Source organism: Lissotriton vulgaris, chromosome 6 (assembly GCF_964263255.1).
Source record: "Lissotriton vulgaris chromosome 6, aLisVul1.2, whole genome shotgun sequence".
Classification (NCBI taxonomy): Eukaryota; Metazoa; Chordata; class Amphibia; order Caudata; family Salamandridae; genus Lissotriton; species Lissotriton vulgaris.
The window spans coordinates 78,005,110-78,029,567 of record NC_141694.1 but is presented as its reverse complement, the minus strand read 5'-3'; the positions used below and the strand labels follow the sequence as shown (position 1 = coordinate 78,029,567).

At 45.1% G+C, this 24,458-nt stretch overlaps 1 protein-coding gene across 2 annotated transcripts in view; it reads left to right on the top strand.

The window, feature by feature from the left end:
* LOC147706822 (ATP-binding cassette sub-family C member 10-like) overlaps positions 1-24,458 on the top strand; it is a 389,662-nt gene that overhangs the window by 195,206 nt on the left and 169,998 nt on the right. For both annotated transcript variants that reach the window (XM_086925955.1, XM_086925954.1), the window contains exon 14: positions 1,664-1,853. In XM_086925955.1, coding sequence (XP_086782081.1) covers positions 1,664-1,853 — 190 coding nt within the window. The remainder of the gene's footprint in view (positions 1-1,663; positions 1,854-24,458) is intronic.

Genomic DNA, 24,458 nt, shown 5'->3' with positions numbered 1-24,458 from the left:
TACCCCTACGCTATCTAAAGCTTTCCCTACTGTTGCACTATCTGGAGTAGGAATAGTAATTTTCACACTCCCGCTATCCAACGCTTTCCCTACTGTTGCACTCACTGGAGTGGGAATAGTAATTTTTACCCCTACGCTATCCAATGCTTTCCCTACTGTTGTACTCTCTGGAGTGGAAATAGTAATTTTTACCCTTCCAATATCCAACGCTTTCCCTACTGTTGCACTCTCTGGAGTGGGAATAGTAATTCTTACCCCTACGCTATCCAACGCTTTCCCTACTGTTGCACGCTCTGGAGTTGGAATAGTAATTTTTACCCTCCCGCTATCCAACGCTTTCCCTACTGTTGCACTCTCTGGAGTGGGAATAGTAATTTTTACCCTTATGCTATCCAACGCTTTCCCTACTGCTGCACTTTCTGGAGTGGGAATAGTAATTTTTACCCCTACGCTATCCAACGCTTTCCCTACTGTTGCACTCTCTGGAGTGGGAATAGTATTTTTTACCCCTACGCTATCCAACGCTTTCCCTACTGTTGCACTCACTGGAGTGGGAATAGTATTTTTTACCCTCCCGCTATCCAACGCTTTCCCTACTGTTGCACTCTCTGGAGTGGGAATAGTAATTTTTACCCTTTCGCTATCCAAAGCTTTCCCTACTGTTGCACTCACTGGAGTGGGAATAGTATTTTTTACCCCTATGCTATCCAACGCTTTCCCTACTGTTGCACTCTCTGGAGTGGGAATAGTAATTTTTACCCCTACGCTATCCAACGCTTTGCCTACTGTTGCACTCAGGAGTGGGAATAGTATTTTTTACCCCTATGCTAGCCAACGCTTTCCCTACTGTTGCACTCACTGGAGTGGGAATAGTATTTTTTACCCCTATGCTAGCCAACGCTTTCCCTACTGTTGCACTCACTGGAGTGGTAATATTAAATGTTACCCTCCTGCTATCCTATGGTAAAATATTGTACATTTTGTATTAATAACTTACATTAATTATATCTTAATTTTAAGGTTATTTGAGTATTTTTAAGTATGTTTTAGTTAATTATATTTATTATTTCATTAATTTTAAATTACTTTTAAGACATTTAAAAAAATTCGATATGTTGACTGACTATATTTTTTACAGACTATATTTTGGATTCGATATTTTTGTACTTACCTGTTTGTAGATAGGAATTCGATATTTTGGCATTCTATATTTTGGTGACTATATTTTGGTAAGTCTATATTTTGTCATTCTATATTATGTCAGTGATCCCTTACCCAGATAGGCTTGTTCAGTTTTATACAATCTTCAAAAATATGCTGGCAAAATTTGAGACTACAGTATTTCATAGTTTTTTCTGGTAGAAGGTGTTTGTTGTACTGGTACTTTGACATGTGCGGCATATTTTATGTTTAAGTTACCCATTAAGTTATATTTGTTTAACACAGCACTATCACCTACTGCCTCCTGAACCATGTGCCCATCCTTTATAAATCATTGTGTTTTCTAGTCGCTCCAGTGCATGAAAGAGAGACCAATATTATTATCGCCATTTGTCAGTTCATAAAGATGTACCACATATAAGAAGTGGCATCTGCCTTCTGCAAACATCTATGATGAATTAATCAAGAGTGTCATATATTTTAACTGTTTCTGATCCACCAGACATCCCACCGCCATCATCGCCCCTGCACAGTCGAGCATCTCTGAGGATCTCAAGTTCTACCTCACAGTTTTCGGATGCATTGCGGCAGCCAACTCTATTCTAACACTTATCCGTGCCTTCATGTATGCTTATGGCACAATCCGTGCTTCGTTAATCATCCATGACAGGCTGCTTCAAAGGGTTCTGAAGGTAAGTGGCTGCAGGGCCTGTATCACTTCATACTGTTTAACACAATCTTATTGTAATGCTGGCATTTCATAGGCTGTAATTGATTGACCTTCACTTTGTGTATCTCTGCACAGAATAATTTGTAAACGCATGCCATTTCGTCTACTGGTGTCCCTGAATATCCTCATGCAACATTCTTGAAATCCCTAATCCAAGGTAATGATAATACAGGTTCCTCCCAACTCCCTCCCATGCCAGGGGAACAATTTACTTACCACCTTATCTGATAGGGACTCTATCTAGTCATAGATTCTTTACAATAAAATATCCCCATGGATCAGACTGGATCTGGAAGAGTTTTGAGCAATACCCTTGTGCACCTGTAGGTGTCATTGTTCTGCTCTACGTTGGTAGCATCGTCTGCACCCGAAGTGATATGCGCGGGCCCTGTATAAGCAGAACCATAGCACATTGACATCAGTTATTTTGGTCCCTTTCTATGCCAGGAGCACGGAGCCTCAATGAGAACTGACCACCTGTGTGGAAAAACGAAGTCCCTGATATAGCTGCCAATGTTTCATATTGCTTATGAGTGACATTTTCATAATTTCAATGTAATTATGATTGACATTCATCAACTAATAGTGACAGGCAATTGTAGTATATGCACAGGAGCCCTTGTGCAGGACTTGGACCAGGTTTCGAGTAGGACATCAGTAAAGGGTTTCATTAAATTCGAGTAGGGGTTAGGAGGGGTAAATCCCAACTGAAGCACCTCTGTCAAGACATTTGACTGCCACTGAGGGCAACTGGGGGTCAAAGACCTCAGCCACCATAGGGAAAGAGGCTCCCTCCTCTATAGTCACGGTAGAAGAAGAGACTATGCCGGTGTCAGGCAAAGTGTCTAGCCCACCGACCTCCACCAGCTCCTCATACAAGTTGTCCTCCTCATCTAAGGGATGGTGGTAACCATAAGGGTCCTTAGACCCCTCCCATTCCTCTCCCTCTCCAGACCTATTAAGAGAAAACAGCACTGGCTGTGTTCCGGCAAGCATGGTCCCGGTCCACGTTGGAGTCAGTAAGGAGAATGGGGATGGTGCCACAATGTGGCGTCAGTACTGGAGTGGGGCCCCAATGAAGGTCTCAGTCTCTCCGAAGGCTCCACTCTGTTTTCAGCAAGGGATCCATGGGACCCAGCTTTGCACCAAGGCAAATCCACCGAAGAGGACCCCGTAGGGGTCCAGAGAGGCTGGGCCACCCCAATATGAGGTGCATGCCCTCCTAAAATTATTTTAGTTGGGATAGGGTTGCTCCCCCTCCCATAAAATCAGGGAAGTGCAGAATGGGCTATGACTCAGGCTTCGCCATTGTGGGAGGTCTGGAGTGCTGACACGCTGTTCATTGGACCACGTCATCAGGCACAGTAAAGTCAAAGACGCCTTTGACTTCTTGGATTTTTTATGTTTGTGGGACTTTCCCAACAACTTTGAGTGTGATAACGATTGCCATCACACTGCGGCTCTGGGAACAATCCCAAGGCCTTCCGCTTGACTCAGATCTTGAGCGTCACGGAGTTGTCGGATGTCAGGCAGCAAGGAGATCGAAAGATCGATCCCTCAGCGGGTGCACGACGCAGCAATCCTCACAGGTCTTGGAGTTGAGGTCTTGCTGCAAGCAGCACAAACACACCAAGTGGGGGTCTGTTACAGACATCTGTCTGTGACAGGCTCCACATGGCTTGAAACCAGACGCTTTCTTGGGTGACATACCCATACCAGGAGAGAAAGCTCTCAAAAAGAATTTTTAAAAAGTCGCATAAAAGCCAGTCAGAAGATGACTAAGGGTAGCTCAAACTGGATCAGCATTATTTGGCATAGAATGGAAAGATCTAATATCAGCGAACTGGGGTGGCGCCTATATAAGTAACGCGCATGTCCCTTCCAGCATGAACAATGCCGACATGGAGCCGAAGGGCACCACCTTCAGGTGGATTGGAGTAGTGCTCAAAAAGTCTTCCGGATCTAGTCTGACGCCTGGTATTCTGCAGCTAAAAGTCTATATCGGATACAATTTTACTTTCTTTTTTTTTTATCGGCGCTGCTGTGGATCTGTGGTGTCGATTTAAAAAAAGAAAATGATCTCCCCTCATGAGCTTTCATTAAGACCATTAGGTGATTAATTGTGGGAAAGGGGCATTTTGCCCCCCTCCAAGCCATTTCGAAACCAGCGGGGACAACATCTTCCAGGAACAATATTAGTATAGGATAGGCAGCTGGGTTCTAGAGGACAGCACTACCGGACTAAGTCACAATCTTATTGGCCTATATTGTCCACACCAAAGGATCTGCTGCCAGTAGATCATAAAATAATTACAACACTTTGTGGATGAGAGGCAACATAAAACGAAAAACCACATATACATATTCAAATTGACAAAATTCTTCTTGTGTCGATATCGTTCTTTTATTATGATATATTTGACGTATGCACAGGAACAAAACCAGCCAACGTGTTTCGCCCAGACAACGAGCTTCTTCAGTGCAAAATTCAGTCGAATGGACGGTAGTATCTTAAAATAGTTCTGCGGAGTGCGTCAATGGTCAATTCTTAGTCAAAGTAGAGAGAATCCCGGGTGGGGGAAAACTCAATGAAGATAGCAGAAGGACCTGCGAATCGCGATGTCCTAGTAAAAGTCGGGAGCCATGTCCGGTGTACTTCTCGCTGCCAGAATAGCCAGGGCGATGGGCGTTGAGCCCCCTACTTTGTCCTTGTCCACCCCAAAACTTTTTATGAAGGATCTGAGGTAGATGAGACGTTTGTTTGGAAAGTTTTCAGGAAGATGCATCAAAAAGTTATAAGCAAACCAAAAAAGGCTTTTCCTATGGAAACGTGGCCCTAACTTTAACTACTAAGTGGCAACCGCAACTTGGTTGTATATATACATTACATATTGCCGTTTGCCAGTAGGTAGTTATAGTTAGGACCTGTCCAAACCATTTTTTGACTTGCCTATAACTTTGGCACCGTTTGACGAATCTTCACAAACCTTTAAAAAAAAAAAGTGTTTTTCTGTTTCTTGTTGTGCAAGAAAAGTTTCGGGGTGATGCGTCAAGCAGGGACCAAGAAAAAGGGGAGATCAAATAAAATGTGTTTCCCATGTTAATTCCCATAGCGATTTTAAACACAAATACAGCCCAAACTGCTGAATGGAATAACACCAAATTTGGCAGAAAGCTAGGTCCTTTTTAGGTCTTGCCTACGCAGTGTGCATGCCCTGCATAGGAAAAGACCTTTAGCGACCGCTTCAGCTTTGCTGCCAAAAACGTGCACGCGTTGCATTGCTTTGAATGCAACCCATGCAATTGGGTCCCAAGCCTGTGTGTACAGTCTTGGATAGCGAAGAAAGATGTCCACATGCAAGCATTTATACGACACATAGATCATCATAGTCATGTCTGTGGGTGGGAATATATATATATATATATATATATATATATATATATATATATATATATATATATATATATATATATATATATATTACCTACTGGCGGTCGCCAGTAGGTAGTTATAGTTAGGATTTTTTTCAATGTTAAATCTCAAAATTCTATTTGGAATAAGTTTGGCGGCGGTTGACGAATCTGCCTGAAAATTTCCTTAAAATGGCCTCGTCGAGCTCCGGTCCTTCCCTGAAAGTTTGGGGGGGATGCGTCAAGCGGGGGCCGAGATAAAAGGGGGGTCCCAAAACGTGTTTTCCCCATGTTAATTTCCATAGGGCTGTCGACCTCACTTTTAGCCCGAACGGCTGAATGGATTTCCACCAAACTTGGCAAAATTTTAGGCCGATGTGCCTTTGCTATGTCTCAAGATATGTGCTCCACTGGATTTTGAGTAATTTAGGTTCAAAAAAATATATATATCTGTAAGCGCGCCCGGTACGCGTACCGGGGAGAGCACCGGGCGCGCCACGCGACTTACGCGCGAAAAGCTGATTGGCTCTCGGGTGTCTGTAAACATTCCAAACAGTCCGGAGCGGTCGCCATCTTGTGTCTCGGTAGGATCGAGACATGAGAGGTGGCCAAAACAAATGGGGAAATGACCATAAGGGGGCAGAGTAGACCCTCCCTGACCCCCTAGGTTTGATGTGGGGGCTTTAAAAGGGCCCCGCAGGGTAAATCCAGCATGATATATTTGACGTATGCACAGGAACAAAACCAGTGTTTTTTTCTGTGAATTTAATAGGTTTTTTAAATGCTAATTCCTAACTATAACTGGTGTGAAACCTATGTTTTTTTCAGTGAATATATATATATATATATATATATATATATATATATATATATATATATATATATATATATATATATATATATATTTATATATATTATATAGTTAAAGCAGTCGTTGGTGCCAAAGGTTACAACTCCTTATTGCATTGCCACTGAACTCTCCCTATGTTTGAAGGTGATTGCATTTAAATGTTGCGCCAACCAAAACTTAAATTAGACCTCAAAATAGTATATCAATGAAAGAGCTAACCTTGGCAAAACTTAGTCCATTTTTAGAAGCCAAGTAGGCACCCAATTGAGCATCAGCCCCTGAATGTGAGAATCAGATGAGGTAGGTTTTGTTGTCCTGCCTTCCTTCACCATTGTTTTTGTAGTAAGCTGGCCCTGCATACATCCCTTTTACACTGCAAAAAATCCTTTTTAAGTGTGAGAAGTTGAATATGAGTAACATGCCGACACTAGTGTCCCAAAGAAATGTCTGCTCCAAAGTGCCTTTGGCCTGTTCAGCCTACGCAACACTTAAAGCTGTTAGTAGCAGCGCACTTCTTTGGCGTGGCAGCAAGTAATCAGGGCTGCTGTCTTTAACCAAATACCTCTCAGTACAAAGTAGTTAATTAGTATTTAGTTATGCATAACTGAGCATGTGTGCGTTACTGCTCTTTTGAATAGAAGTTCAGTCTCCAGAGCCCATTACTTTAAATGCCATTTCTGTTCAGATGCTTAGACTTCATAGGCCCAAGGGATTCCATTTGCAAGTCTACTTCTAGGCCACGTTTCAAAGCAAGCCTTTGATTGCTAATTGTAAGGCGTTCATTGTTTTTTCTTCCCTTTTGCATACCATGCTTCTAAATGAACCTAGGGAGCCTTTCTGTTGGGGTGAACCTCAGAAAGAAAACCAGTGAGGCCTGCTTGCACCAGCTCCTCCACATTCCTGGTCCTCCCGCTTCTAGTGAGTTGTCTTGAACGAGTGTTGACATATTCTCTTTAAAGATTGCCATGGGGAGGAAATTGCTGGTGGTGCCTTCACTTCAGTGGTGGACTATGAAACTGATGATTCCAAATGAACTTGTGCTTTGCTGTAATGACGAAGACTCCAGCTGATAATAACCAAGATCAAAAAGCTGATCTAGTTTTTGATGTGCAGGAGGCTGACAGCCAGTCTGCGCCGCAGAGTGAGGTGTCCACACTGGGGGGAAGGCTGAGCTCTTTGAAACACCTTATAAGATGACTGCGTTTCTGCTCTTCTCGATGTCCCTCTTACTCACACCCTGAATTTTAATAAGGATCTTGAGCAATTCTTTGAGCTCGTTTTCCTATGATCGCCTCATGGTTTTCCATGGCTGCCTCATTATTTTTTGAACTGGACATGCATGTGAATGTCGAATCTACTGCCATTAGGCTTTAGTTGTGTAGAGATGGGGCTGGATTCATGCCGAATTTCAAGCTGCGGTCCATGTAAAGGAGTCCGATTTGTAATTGCTGTATGTAAATGTGTATAAAAAGGATATCCTGGGAGTGTGTGATAAATCCATCGCTCCTAATCCTTTGGTGGACACAGATGTCGAGCGGGGTGAGGTTTCAGGTCAGAAGTCAACATAGTGCAAGCAGTGGGTTAGAGAACTTCAAATCTAGGGGAGTGCACTCTAGGCCCTGGCAAATTGGAATTTACCCACAGGTGAACTGAGGAAAGTTTTAAGCCCAGGATAGGCTTTGTAGCAATTTGGAGGCCATTGGCCCCTTGCCCCTAAATTCACACGGAAGACAGGGGCTATAGCCCCCCATTAACCTACCTGCCTCAATAATCCTCTGGTCTGTGAGATACAGGAGTTTCAAAGCTAATCAGCACATCTTGCAGGGGGACCTTGTCAGCTTGTGTTGACCCGCTGTATGTAGAAATGCCAAAAAGAATGACTTGATGGAAAAATAAAATAATTTCTTTAAACAAAATCGTATCTATAAACAAATGAATGAACTGATTTGACCCCCCCCACACACCCCAAAAAAAAATAAAAAATAAATAATATATATATATATATATATATATATATATATATATATATATATATATATATATATATATATTACCTACTGGCGATAGCCAGTAGGTATATATAGTTAGGATTTTTTTCCTATGGGACTTTTGAAAATTCTATGTCTAATAACTATGGCGTTTGTGGACGGAATCGGCTGAAATTTTCAGGAAAATGGCACATTTTGTTTCTGAGCAGCTCCTGAAAATTTGGGGGGGGTTCGTCAAGGGGGGGCCGAGAAAAAAGGGGGGTCCCAAAACGCGTTTTTCCCATGTTAATTTCCATAGGGCGGTTGGACTCACTTTTAGCCCGAACGGCTGAATGGATTTCCACGAAACTTGGCAAAATTGTAGGGACTGTTAGCCCGATGTGCCTTTGCTAGGTCTCAATATATGTGCTTCAGTGGATTTTGAGAAATTAACGTTTAAATCAAGATATATATCTGTAACAGCGCTCCGGGCAGCTATCCGGTTAGCGAACCTTTCGCGTATCGGAACTTTGCAAAGCGAAGCTGATTGGCTCTCCGGTGTCTGTCAACATTCTAAACAGTCCGGTGCGGCCGCCATCTTGTCTCTCGGTAGGATCGAGAGACAAGAGGAGGCCAAAACAAAGGGGGAAATGAAGGAAAGGGGGCAAGGTAGACCCCTCCTGACCCCCTAGGATTGATGAGGGGGATATTATAGAGCCACGCCGGGCCCAAAAAAAAAAAATCCGATTTTTTCGCCGTAGAGACGCGTCTTGGTAAGCGAACCGGGCAGCTAACTGGGCAGCTAACCGGGAAGCTAACCGGCAGTGTAACGGGAGTCTGAGGAGTAGCTGATTGGCTGTCAACATTGTAAACAGTCCGGAGCGGCCGCCATCTTGTCTCTCGGTAGGATCAAGAGACAAGAGGAGACCAAAACAAAGGGGGAAATGAAGGAAAGAGGGCAAGGTAGACCCCTTCTGACCCCATAGGATTGATGAGGGGGATATTATAAAACCACGCGGGGCCCAAAAAAAAAAAAATCCTGAGGAGTAGCTGATTGGCTGTCAACATTGTAAACAGTCCAGAGCGGCCGCCATCTTGTCTCTCGGTAGGATCGAGAGACAAGAGGTGGAAAAAAAAAGGTGTAAATGAATGAAAGGGGTAAGGCAGACCCCTCCTGAACCCCTAGGATTGATGAGGGGGCTATTAAAGTTCCCTGCGGGGCAAAAGAAAAAAAAATTGCGATTTTTCGCGGTAAAGGTGCTTCCTTGTACGTTAACCGGGCAGCTAACCGGCAGCGTAACGGGAGTCCGACATATTGTGTTTTTTGAACGTTTGTGATATGTGCACGTGTGGATTTTGTCTAATTAAGGTTAAAAAAATATATATATATCTTTAAGCGTGTTCTGGCGCGCTTACGTTTTGGGTTTGGTTTGCGCTGCAGAGACGATACGTCACGGTTATGCGATGCATCATGAGGCGTCTCACGGGCTACGTGATACGTCACTTAATAAAGAATATATTTTACAGCTATAGATATTAGCTTTTAAAAAACCAATGAAATTCACAGAAAAAACCATAGGTTATAGACCATATATAGTTAGGAATTTGCATTTACAAAACCTTGAAAATTCACTGAAAAAACCATAGGTTATAGACCATATATAGTTAGGGATTAGCATTTAAAAAACCTTATTTTATTTGCACAAAACCATTGAAATTCCATATATAGTTAGTTGCACTAACTATATATCGCGGACCCGCAATCCACTGCTAATGATGTCACATATTACATCATTCATGACATGGTCAGTGACATCACTGATGACATCACTGATGACATCTCAAATGACATCACTGATGACATCACTGATGACATCTCAAATGACATCACTGATGACATCACTGACATCTCATTTGACATTACTGATTACATCACTGATGATATCATTTATGTGATAATACATCTTCAGACTCTAATATAACCTTAGATACACTCAGTGTAAACAGGCACTCACAGACTGTCACACATCCATGGAGTTACTCACACACCTAGTCAGTCATGCAAAGAATCAATCACATCTCCATTTCCTCAACTATACAGTTATACACACCTTACTTATTCAAACATATAGTAACACATATTTACTCTCTTATACAATCCTTGATACAAGTTCACAATGATTCATACAGCCACTCACACATTCACTGGCTCTTATGTTCAGTTATTTATATATGTCAACTCTCACATGGAGTGTGTTTTACATATGTACTTACTTTGACATGTAGCACTGAGATATCCATTCACTCACCAATATACTCATGCACACAGTCAACTGTCCATACAGCTGTTTCTACATGCACTTTTGAACCCATACACCTAGGGAATCAACTGCTCACACATCTATGCACAGAGTTATACACCTCCCAGCCACCCACACACATACTCAGTCTCCCATACAAATACTTGGGCAACCATTCAATAACCCATATAGTTACTGATATAGCTACTGATTTAAACATGCAGCAGTTTACAGAACAACATAAATAATGATTGCCAAATTAAGACACTTTAATCACTAACCCATACACTCAGTGAGACACATTTAATCATTCTCTCATACAGTCAGTCATGCACCTACTAAATCCTTCATCCAGACACTTATACATCCACTCATTCTTCAATATGTAAGACATATTTTAACTTTACAGAAACATACAGTCACTGGGTGTTGTCATCAGTGATGTCATCAGTGATGTCATCAGTGATGTCATTTGAGATGTCATCAGTGATGTCATCAGTGATGTCACTGACCATGTCATGAATGATGTAATATGTGACATCATTAGCAGTGGATTGCGGGTCCGCGATATATAGTTAGTGCAACTAACTATATATGGAATTTCAATGGTTTTGTGCAAATAAAATAAGGTTTTTTAAATGCTAATCCCTAACTATATATGGTCTATAACCTATGGTTTTTTCAGTGAATTTTCAAGGTTTTGTAAATGCAAATTCCTAACTATATATGGTCTATAACCTATGGTTTTTTCTGTGAATATATATATATATATATATGCAAAAAAAAGCACACAAATCTACTTTGTTGTGTGTGGGTGTTTTTTTAATTTACATTTTCAACACAGTTCACATTTCATGAGAAACAAAACAAACAAGCATTGGCATAGCCAATAGGTCTCGCTTTTGGGATCTTATAAGTACTTAGTTATGCAGCATAATATCCTTGGTGCAACAACATCAACTGTTGCATGGCCACACACTTATAAGGTCCCAAAAGCGAGACCTATTGGCTATGCCAATGCTTCTTGTTATTTGGTGTAAATCTGTTCAGTAGTTAGGAGATATTAAAGAAAAAAAATCTAGAGGCGTAAATCTTCCCGATCTCATGCAGAAATCGGATTGGCTACCAATACTTCAACCAGGAGGTGTTGGCAGCCATCTTGGGACTCGGACTCCGCTGAGTCCCCCAGAAAACGTATGAAAAAGGGAAGGGGGCAAGGTAGGAATATCCTGACCCCCTATGTTTTGTGCAAGGGTCCCCTCGGGGATCTTGCCCAGCCCAAAATGCAGTTTCTTTAAAACAAAATTCTGCACAAATATCGACAGTCACAGATTTGCTGCGAAATAGTTTTTTTCAAAACAAGCGCAGTCTTCCAATCTTCTTTAAATTATGGGCCCCTGGACGGGGTAGGTCCCAGTGGATTATTTATATTTTAAACTAGCAGCCCGTCCCCGACGTTGTCCGGGTATGAATTGCTGCCGGCCAGTAGTATATTGTTTTGTAGGATTTCGTTTTGATAGCATTTCTTATCTGTGACAGGCCTGTGAAACGCTCTGATTCACAGTGCACTGCTGATGCACTTAAGAGTGCGCGTTCAGTAGTGTGTGAACTCGAGTTTCCCTACTTTATTTTTCCTTGCAGTATTATATAGCACGAACTCGACAACATGGCATGAGCACAATTTACATTACAGAAGAACACATTCATTTGTGGTAGGCACGGGGAGACAAAGCGATTTGCCTGGAATCACAGGATGTTGAGCTGATGCCGAGATTCGAACGTAGCTCCCCAGCTCTAAAGTTCGCAATTCTAGAACTTGTGGCGGGAGGTGTGTCTAAAAGTGTATGTCGGTGCTGGCCATCAATGAGAGAGACCTGTGCATTTTTCAGATCGGTGGTGAAAAAATATGAGTATGTTGCTGGAGATGTGGGCCGCGCCACCAATGTACTTACCGGGGGAGGGTAAACACCCATTATTCCGCAACTTTCTTTCCGCATACCATCACTCCGCATACTTTCATTACGAAAGTACCATGACTCCGCAATGCCATTATAACGCATGGCATTACATTTTATATGCTTTTACCACACATACATTTACAACGAAATTCGTTGTAAATGCATGAATGGTAAAAGCATGTTTTTTAAATGTTTGGATAAGGTAAGTATGGGTATAGGGGTATATGTTTTGGGGTACTGAGGTATATGTTTTGGGTGTTTGGGTATTTTAAGGGTTAAGATATAGTTTTGGGTTATGGGGTACAGGGGTAGTTTTAGGGTTTAGGGATAGGTATGGGTTTTGGGGTACAGAGGTATTTTTAGGGTTTAGGGCTAGGTTTGGGTTTGGGGTACAGGGGTATTTTTAGGGTTCAGGGCTAGGTTTGGGTTTTGGGGTACAGGGGTATTTTAAGGGTTCAGGGCTAGGTTTGGGTTTTGGGGTACAGGGGTATTTTTAGGGTTCAGGACTAGGTTTGGGTTTTGGGGTATTTTAGGGTTCAGGGGTAGGTTTGGGTTTTGGGGTACAGGGTTATTTTTAGGGTTCCGGGCTAGGTTTGGGTTTTGGGGTACAGGGGTATTTTTACAGTTCAGGGGTAGGTTTGGGTTTTGGGGTACAGGGGTATTTTAAGGGCTCAGGGCTAGGTTTGGGTTTTGGGGTACAGGGGTATTTTTAAGGTTCACGGCTAGGTTTGGGTTTTGGGGTACATGGGTATTTTTAGGGTTCAGGGGTAGGTTTGGGTTTTGAGGTACAGGGGTATTTATAGGGTTCAGGGCTAGGTTTGGGTTTTGGGGTACAGGGGGAATTTTAGGGTTTAGGGATAGGTTGGGGTTTTGGGGTACAGGGTATATTTATAGGGTTAAGATGGGTTAGTTTATAAGGGTGTTAGGGTATTTTAAGGAGTAAGGGTGGGTTATGATTATGGGGTGCAGGGGTATTTAAAGGGAGCAGGGTGGACACCGGTGCTGGAATGTACAGAACCTGGGAAGAAAAAACAATGAAATATTGGGAACAACGCTCGCTTTTTTTCCCCATAATCCCGCGCCCCGCACACGCCCACGCCCCCAGCACACGCCCACAGCACACGATATGAGACAAGGCATGAAGGGCGGAACTTACCACACGCCCCCAGCGATTGTCACGCCCACAGCACACGCCCACAAGGGACTACTTTGCTGGCATGGTTCTTTTACCTTTTAAATGTATATGGTGGGCGTCTGCATAGCCTATGTCCTTCTGCTGCAACTGCCCTTTCCAACGCTGTATTGGGTGTTGTGATTGGTGCTGTGGTTCCTGAGATGACCCGCCTCAAAGTTTTGGGCTCTCTCTTTATTATATTAGTATAGATAAGAGAGAGGGGACGCACAAGGCCCACCTCCGCTTGGCCAATCTTGGCCCCCGAGACTGCCACCTCCCCAGGCTAGGCAGACTCATTAAAAAAACGGAGGAGGGCTGCGCACCCCTCCTCCTGACACTCTTACAAGCCCCAGGGATCACCACTTCATCGGGGCTTTATTAAAAAATTGGAGGGGGGCCACACTGACCCTTCTCCTATGCCCTCTAAGGACCCCAAGATCCAACACCTCCATCGGGCCACAAATAAAATTAACAGAGGGAGGGGGATCACGTGGCCCCTCTCCCGGGCCATTTACAGCTGTGGAGACCACCACCTCCCTGCAGTTTTATTACTTTGTTAGATGGCGGGGCGGTCTGTTCTCGGTGCTGGTGCCTCCCCGGGGCAGGCCCCTCAAAAGCAAAGGAGGTGGTCAGCACTGATGCATTCCTTAGGTCCTGTCCTAGTTATTTATTCTGCTCATCTTTATTATTGTCCTCCTGCGGTTTGCTCTTTCTTTTTCCTCACATTGCCTCTCTCCGTTGGACTCATTGTGCCACTAAGACGCTTCCTTAAGTTTGGCATTCCTGAAGCCGAATATTTTAGTTCCCTTGTTTAAAAGCACAATCTCTGGGCGAGAAAGGCGTCCCAGACCAGCCAACAGGGGAAAAAAGGTGTGACCCAGAGAATCACACTAAAAAGAAAAGGGAAAGAACAAGACTTCCTCCCTCCAAAAGATACTGTTGCCGCCACTTCCACCCTAGACACCCAGCATATTCCACCGAACAGGCTTCAATGAGGGCACTCCTCTCTAATGAGGCACGCTGAGGGATGAAGATGTTGGCTCATTTTGATCTAAAATGTACTGGAACACTGAGACACCCACAAAAGTGCTCGCCGGGCATGTCCACCCGCATGGCCTGCAGAGAAGAACAAGCCACAGGAGCCTAAAAATGCAGCAGACTGCCAAGAGCTCTTTCTTTCACATGCTCAAATGTGCTGTGTGCAAGTATGAAGATCAAAGGGTGAAAATAATATTGTACAATACAAGCGCTAAGATGAGATAAGCACTCATAACATCTCACACATCTTGAGGCATGGAAAGTTGCTAGTTTGATGGCCATACACATTATGCCGAGCTCAGGTGCGCGGGCACGAGCACGGCAGGGGTAACAGCGTGACCGCGTACTCAAACTGTCCAGGGTACAGATAATCAAGTTCAAGGTAGATCACTACCTCCTCACAATGCAAAGGGGGCAAATCTTTTCACAAATCTACACTCAGCCTAGCGGCCTGGCGCCTGAATACACAGGGTTCAGGCATTTGAACATACCGCAGAGAACAATGGAAATACTAAAAGAGGCAAGAAACAGACCACAAGAAAATGCTACGCAGTTAATTGGAAACGGTACACCATATGGTGCACAAGAAACAATAGCGTAAACTTGATTTCCTCACAGGAAACAGTGGTCAAATATCTTACACACTTGCTTGACAGTAACATCAACTACTCAAGCCTCAAGGTGCACCTGGCAGTAATTGTAGCCTACATCAGGGGTGATTCATGTAAAAGTGTCTTCACAACACTAGTGATCAAAAGATTCCTTGAAGGGCCCAAGAGGATCACCCCCAAGAAAGGCTCCAGCCCCAATGTGGAGCTTAAACACAGCCCTAACACAACTAATGACTGGGCCATTCGAACACATGCACAAAGCAGAACTCAAACACATCACTATAAAGACTGCCTTCTTAATAGCCATAACATCTCTACAGAAAGTAAGTGAACTACAAGCGTTAACGATTGAGGGACCATACATGCAAATCCACAAGGACATGATTATCCTCAGAACAAACCGTCAATTCCTACCTAAGGTAGTAAACAAATTCCACATGAACCAAAGCACACAGCTAGCAGTCTTCACCCAACACCCGCAAATATGACTAGAAAGAAGCCTTCAAACCCTAAACGTAAGAAGGGCTTTACTATACTAGCTCCAGGAGACTTAACAACTCTGTAAGGGCAATCTATTGTTCGTCTCTCACTCAAAGTCCATCAAGGGAGCACCTGTTACAAAGGGGACAATTGCACGTTAAATTGTTGAGGCAATTCAAATTTGCTATGCCTCAACAGGAAAACCTCTAAACACTTGTCCAAAAGTCCACTCAACAAGGAAAATAGGGGCAACCCTTGCCTTCATGGCAAAAGTGCCAATAGACACACCATATTTGCTGCGGCAACATGGGCATGGGGAGATATTTGAACATGGGCATCCCCACACACATTCACCAAACATTACTGCGTGGACATAGAGTTGACTAAGGAAGCTTAAGTGGGACAAAAGGTATTGTATTGTATTGTATTGTAGCATACTTGTATAGCGCAACCTGTCACCACCAAGGGCATCCTGGCGCTTTGACCCATGATCCAGCGGAAAACAGTGGCTCAACCTATCCTGGGAAAGAGATGGGTTTTCAGAGCCTTTCTGAAGGCCAGAAGATCTTCAAGGCTTCTCAAGGATATTGGCAGAGAGTTCCAAAGTTTGGCCGCCGCTACTCTGAACGAGCGGCCACCCATTCTCACTCTCTGGAAGCGCGGAACTATCAGTAGCCTGGACGCCGAGGAGCGTAAGGCTCGAGATGGACAGTACCAGGCAAACATTCGCCGCAGAGGAATAGGGCCCAGGCCATGAATAGCCCTGAACACAATACAAGCTGCTTTATAGCGAACCCGCAGGTGAACCGGCAGCCAATGGAGTTCTCGCAACGCTGCCGTAGAAGAACTATGATAAGGGCGAGAAAGGGCAAGTTTGGCAGCGATGTTCTGCACCCTTTGCAGCTTGCCCAGAAGTGTTACCGGAGCCTCCAGAAGCAGTGCGTTACAGTAGTCAAGTCGACTTAGGATGGTACAACGCACTACTTCTGGCCTGGCTTGCTCCGGGAGAAGGGGTAGGACCTTGCGCAGCATACGAATAAGCATCATACATGTGGAAGTGGTCTTGTTTACATGTATATCTAGCTGCAGGTTGGGCCCAAAAGTAACGCCCAAATTGCGCGCAGATTGTGCGGCTGACACCGTCTCAGAAAAGGACGGAGGCCAAAAGTCGGCCGGCAGATCGCGAGGAACTCGGTCTGTAGAGCAGTGTAAAACCTCCGTCTTGGTACCGTTGAACTGTAATGAGTTCAGACGGAGCCATTCTGCTGTCGCCTGCATACACCGGTGGAAAGTCTCCAATGTGACTGCATCCTGACCCTCCAGAGAAAAGACCAGCTGGGTATCATCCGCATAATTGAATGCGGAGATACCAAAGGATTTGATGAGCTGGACTAGAGGGCGGAGGTAGATATTAAAAAGTGTGGGGCTGATGGCAGAGCCCTGGGGAACACCTTGTCCCACTCTCCGCTCCTCTGAACTGAAGGGGGGTAGCGAAACCCTTTGCTGACGGCAGTCCAGATAGGAGATTAACCAATCCCTAGCTCTGTCTGTAACCCCGCATTCTTCCAGCCTAGAGATCAAGGTGGGATGACTGATCGTGTCGAACGCGGCCGACATGTCGAGCAGCACCAAAAATGCTGCCCGACCACTGTCGACTCGCGCCCGCAGGTTGTCTAGCACGGTCACCAGCGCAGATTCCGTCCCATGCGCAGGGCGAAAACCAAATTGCATCTCATCCAACCAGGTGTTCCCTTCTACAAAGCCGGACAGGGTGCGGGTGACCAATTTTTCCATGATTTTCACCGGAAAAGGGAGCAGGGAAATCGGCCGGTAGTTGGATAGGCATGAAGGGTCGAGCGTAGGTTTTTTTAAAAGTGGGATACCACTGCCTTCTTCCAGCAACTTGGTACAATGTCTGTCTCAAATGACTGGCAGCAGATGGCATGCAAGGGCTGGAAGAGATCCTCTTGAAACACCTTCCAGAGTTTTGGAGGAAGAGGATCCAAAGGCGAACCCGAAGAAACCGTAAGAGCTAAGTCTCCAAACTCCTTCAGAGAGGGAAGGGGAAAGCAACTCAGCTGGGGTCGACTGGCTTCAGTCGCCGGAGCTCCCAAGCTGAGAGCTAGATCCAAGGATGGAGAAAAGGGATTACTCTGCTGGGGTCGACTGGCCACTGACGCCGGAGCTCCCAAGCAGAGAGTTGGAACCAGAGGAGGAGGAGAGAAAGTGCTCAGCTGGGGTCGACTGGCTTCACTCGCCGGAGCTCCCAAGCTGAGAGCCAGATCTAAAGGAGGAGGAGAGGAATTACTCTGCTGGGGTCGACTGGTCACCAGCGCCGGAGCTCCCAAGCAGAGGGTTGAAACCAGAGGAGGAGAAGAAAGACTGCTCGGCTGGGGTCGACTGGCCACAGTCGCCGGAGCTCCCAGACAGTGAGCCGGGTCCAAAGAGGGAAGGGAGGCGCTACTCAACTGGGGTCGACTGGCCACACTCGCCGGAGCTCCCAAGTCGAGAACCTGATCCAAAAAAGGAGAAGGAGAGTTACTCGACTGGGGTCGACTGGCTTCCGTCGCCGGAGCTCCCAAGTTGAGGGGATGCTCATCTGGTCGGGGTTGACTAGAGGACGTGGCCGGAGCTTCCTGACAGAGGTGAGGTACTTCAACACATGTTCGCAAGGTCTTCCTCATCTTACTACAACCGCCCCAAGGAGAGGGAAACCACTACATATTTTAATGAACAGCATGTGAATCCAGAAAAAGATTCATTCTGCAAAACGAAATTGTTACTTACTAGTAGGAGTAGTTTTGCAGCTTGAAGAGTTTTCTGGATTCACATGCAACACTCCCACCTCGCCTCAGAGGAGGAATACTAACAGGTGGGACAGAAGATCACTGAAACCAAAGAACTAACATCTAAAGACAACAGGATTTAAGACGTACTCTAGGGAAAAAAAGAATCTAAAGATGACTGCCACAACAGGAACTTCCGGTGCGCCGCCTGGCATCACAGAAGTGATAGATCTAGCACTAAATGCTGGTAGACAACGCCCCAAACAAGATAATAAAACAACAAAAAACTAGGACCAGTCCGGTCCCAACCACTAGATGGCGGAATAATGCACAGCATATGAATCCAGAAAACTCTCCAAGCTGCAAAACTACTCCTACTGGTAAGTAACCATTTAGTTTCCATGAACATACATATATGTTGCTGCAAAATTGCAACATGAAACCTACGGGGGAGGGATGCCTGTAGTCACACTCTGCGCGGAGGAAAACGGGATAATAGACACAAAAAATTTCAAAAGCTGTAGAGAGTGATTAGCACTACCAGTCGGGTCCGCGTTATGTGGTTGTCCTTGTCGAGAAACGGCTGTGCCGTATTTGCTGTCTTAACGCTACTGTGGCGCCCACCCATGGCTCAGTAGGTTTCTGTCTGGTGCCTCTGCAGGCATTTTGATGGAGCCATGGCGGGAGAACAGCAGCGTCCTCGGGTCTGGGAAAAGACTAGGACCTTCACTGCACAAAATGGCCACCGTTAACGGAACCACTTCCTAGTTCTTTCACCAAAGAACTTCCTAGTTCTTTGGCGAAATACCTGAGTTGCTGGATTGAGCCACGGGCGGGCACTACCCCTAGTAAGAGAGTAGCCTTGGCACAGTAAGTACGGCACAGCCGTTTCCTGACAGGAACACCCACATAACATGGACCCAGCTGGTAGTGCTAATCATTCTCTACCTCTTTTTAGGTCGAGCGTAGCGATGGACCTATTGTGGAGTGGTGTGGCTCACTGGTTAGAGGACTCGATAATTCTCGCCTCGGTGCCTTCTCTAACCAGGGATCACACTCGGCAACTCTGGGCATTAGCTTGCCTCATCTCCACAACGGCCCCCCACATTCGCAGGGGATGCCTGGTTTCACCTTGGAGATACCCGGTAGGGACCATCTCACAGGGATAGCCAAGACGGGTTCCCCAGCGGTCTACAGCACCACGACGCCTCAGGGCAGCAGTGCGCTTTACAAGACCACATACATTACATTACATTACATTGTTGCCGTGTTCCGGGGAATGTGAGACAGCGCCCACGCGCCTCGCTGTCTCAGATTCCTCCTTATGGGCGCGCATGGCGCCGTGCCCATATTCCCATGCGCACACAGCCAGCCCCCACACCACACAGACTGAAAGACACGCGGCACACCCATCGCCTGTCTCCACTGCAAGCCTGCTGGTTACTTTCACTTTCCATCCCCCCACCAGTCATTGGGCTCTTTTTACACACGCACGCATGCATACATACACACACACACACACACGCGCACACACAGGCACACAGACTCACGCGCACACAGAGACACACACGCGCACAAACACACACACACCGCCACACTCGCACACACACGCGTGCGCACACATCCCCCCCCCCTCACACCCCACTCGCCGGGTTCTTTTCATGTTTCCCTCTCTCCCTCGGCAGGCAGCGGGTCATCCTCAGCAGCAGGCGGGGCTCTCCACGAGCACGGGAGCCCCGCTAGTTGACACGCAAATCTTCCGGCTGACGGGCACAGGAGCACTTCAGCACAGGAGCGCGGGGTAGGCTCCCGTCTGTTTCCTGTCTTTTTGCGGTTCCGCCCCCGTCCCAACACAGGTTGCCGGCTTCCTGTTCAAGCCGGGCTGCGGCTGTGAGTTTTTATTATTTCATGTGACTAATTTTAGTGTTTTTATATAGTTTTTATATAGCGCGGACTTTACCCGAGGGCGTCAGAGCGCTTCACAATAGGAACAGTAAAGATACATGAGGAGAAAATTACAAGTGCGCAAATTACAAAAGCAAATGTATAACAGCTGTGAGCCCGTGCCTGAAAACAGCAGTAGGCCTGAATTATTTATTGGCAAAGCCAACATACCTTTGAGGATGGATTATTATTGCACTGTGTTAAAACCAATGACCGACTCATTTTCCATTCATTTAATCTACAGTGCATCGCAACCCATAGGCCCACTGCTTCGAAATCAGACTGCCATATGGGAATCATATTTTCCTTGCTGCATCATTATTTTCCATTCATGTTCAGAAGCAAGAGGTCAGCCACCTTGGATCAGAATAGAAACAATAGACTAAGCACAATACTATTCCAAGACAGCCAGACATGCTATGTATATTTTTGTACCTATTTTTATTGTACGCACTTGCCTGCCAAAATTATATGCTACATTGATCTTTTTCTGCTTTTATTATTTTAATTTATCCTGCATATTTTTCTTGAGAATATGAGGGTGTTTTTGTGGTTTCGTAAGTGGATGAATGCAAGAATGAGTCAGTTGATGGATGGATGGATCAGTGCAAGTTTGAGTGGCAGAGCGCACGTGTGATTGGGTATGGAGACCTAAAATTCACCAGTGACCGAAGTGGCACTTGCAACTATGAGCCAGTCGTTTTCACATTGCAGATGCTTCGTAGCGTTGTAGATGCTGTCACAGAAAGTTTCTGTCCCATCCTTATAACCAAGCTGCAGGCGGTTTGTGGGTAATCAAGCAGTTCCCTTCAGTGAATGGTTATGCGTGCTTCTGATCTTTTGCTATTTTCACGCAGACTGGTCCAGCAATGTTCTTTGTCACAAGTGTCAGCAGAAAGGCAAAGTGTGGGTGGAAGGTGGGCGTGAGAGTCCTCTCCCATAAGCAATCCAAAGCAAAATCACAAGCCCAAGGGAAACTGCCCGCTTTAACACCTTTTCATATACACACGCCCACGAGCACGCTCTTTCTCTCTTCCCCCCTCTCTCGCGCACACACACAGGCACTTACGCACACATGCATTCTCTCTTTCTTTGGTGTGTAGTGCCGAAGTACCATTTATTCCTGCTAGGCACGGTAAGCCATTCATGGGTGCTTTTATTATGATACAAGGACCCCTTGCTCCCTGTCAGGCCTCTAGCACTTGTGGCGTGGTGGGGGTAGTTACAGTAAGACCTTCACTGGTGCTTTTAGCTTCACTGTGGTATGATACAAGGACCCCTCTGCTCCCTTTCAGGCTTCAAGCACTGGTGGCCTAGTGGTGGCAGTGCGCAGTGCCGAAGCACTTTTGCCTTCTGCTATGCACGGTAAGGCATTCATTGGTGCTCACTGCTTTCAATAGGGCCATGGCTTGACAGCAGGCAGGCCTTAGCTCCCTATCAAGTCTCCAGCAGTGGTGGTGCATCATTCATTCCAGCTGCTCAGGGCTGGTGCCTGTTAATGATTCTCCTGCAGCTGCGGAGTCAGCAGTGGGTGCGTTTGTGAAAGGCTAGGGTGGTGTGTGTGCGTTCCCTCACACCTTTTCCTGCTGTACTCCATGCTCCCTCTTGTCCCTCGTGTGTATATTACAGAGGTCCGAAAAACACAGCATTTGAAATACCTAAAACACAAAAATATTGCATGAGAACCGGTGCCGCAGGGCGCCTTTCCTCTCATTGATAGGATATACCCGCTCTCCCTACAACTCTCTCTCTTTCACGTACACAAGCTCTCTCCTTCTCACACACGCATGCACTCACACATGCATACTCTCTCTCGCCCTCACACACACATGCACGCACTATCTTTCTCACACACACACAGGCACACATGCACGCTCTCTCGCACTCACACACATGCATACTCACACATGCAGGCTCTGCTCTCTTTCTCTCCCCCTCACACACACATGCACGCTATCTCTCTCACACACACACACAAGCACGCACACATGCACATTCTCTTTCTCACACACACACGCACAACCACACACACGCACAACCACACACACAAACCACGCACACAAACCATACACACACACAAAAACACACACACACACAACCACAACCACACACACAACCACACACAATCACACATCCAAAGACACCCACAACTGCACCCACAACTGCACATACACACAACCACACACACACACAACCACACACGCACACCACCACACACGCACACCCACACAAACATCCACACACACACACCCACACACAACCACACACACACAGCCACACACCCACCCACACACCCCCACCCACACACCCCCCACACACACCCACACACACAACCCCACCCCACACACACAACCCCACACACACAACCACAGGCACACACAACCCCACACACACAACCACACACCAGGATAGCAAAACATAGCATAGAAAAACAAAACATAGTATAGCATAACAAAACACAACAAAACATAGCATAACAAAACACAACAAAGCATAGCATAACAAAACATAGCATAACAAAACAAAACCTAGCATAACATAGCATAGCATAACAAAACACAACAAAACATAGCATAACATAACAAAACAAAGCATAACGTAACATAACAAAACATAGCATAGCAAAAGAAAACATAGCATAACATAGCATAGCTTAACACACCACAGCATAGCAAAACAAAACATAGCATATCAAAACAAAACATATCATAGCATAGCAAAACATAGCATAGCATACCAAACACAACAAAACATAACATAATAAAACATAGCATAACTAAACATAACATAACAAAAAATAGCATAGCAGAATAACACACACAACACACACACACAACAACACACACACAACCACACACACACAACCATCTATCTATCTATCGCCCTCACTCTATCTGTCACTCTATCTATCGCCCTCACTCTCTCTATCGCCCCTCACTCTCTCTATCGCCCTCACTCTCTCTATCGCCCTCACTCTCTCTATCGCCCTCACTCTATCTATCTATTGCCCTCACTCTATCTATCGATCGCCCTCACTCTATCTATCGATCGCCCTCACTCTATCTATCGATCGCCCTCACTCTATCTATCGATCGCCCTCAATCTATCTATCGATCGCCCTCAATCTATCTATCTATCGCCCTCAATCTATCTATCTATCGCCCTCCCTCTATCTATCTCATAGCCCTCCCTCTATCTATCACCCTCACTCTATTGCATCACCACAGCATCACTCAGCACCACCACAGCATCACTCAGGGGCACCACAACATCACTATGCGCTACCACAGCATCACTGAACGCCACAGCATCACTCAGCGCCAACACAACATCACTCAGCGCCACAACAGCATCACTCAGCGCCACCACAGCATCAATCTGTGCAACCATTCAACAACTGGTTCAAATATGTTCTCTCAATGTTTCAAGCTTTATTACAAATGTCACAAAAAGATGTTATTTCACTTCTGTTCTTTGATTTTCGTCACAATAAAATACACTGAACATAATCTTCACAAAAGTTATTTACAAAAGTTTAAGCTATTGCCATTATAAATTACAATAACTGTTATTTAAGTATTCATTATTAAAACAAATTAAAAGCCATTGTTATTTGTAATAGCAATACATCTAAGTCACGTAAATACAACACATATTGCATTACAAATGCTATAGGTGTGACATGTGCGAAAGTTATAGCTATTGGCATTGTAAATGACAAAGCTATTAATTTCGCTATTTTCAAAACCAACACATACATACAAAAATTGTCATTTACAATACCAATAGCTCAAACTTTCCTAATGCGAGACCTATTGCATTGCAAATGCTTGTTACCTTTTGGGTCTATTTTCACTTTTTCCTCCACGCAGAGTTTGACTACAGGCGTCCCTTCCCCCCCGTACGGTCTCATGTTGCAATGTGGCACCAACAGATATGTATGTTCATTGAAACTACATTATATCTTAAGTGTTTGTTTTGTCCTGTGTATACATCACGTTCTTTTTTTAGTACAAAACATGTTTTGGGTGCACTAAAAGTTGTCACC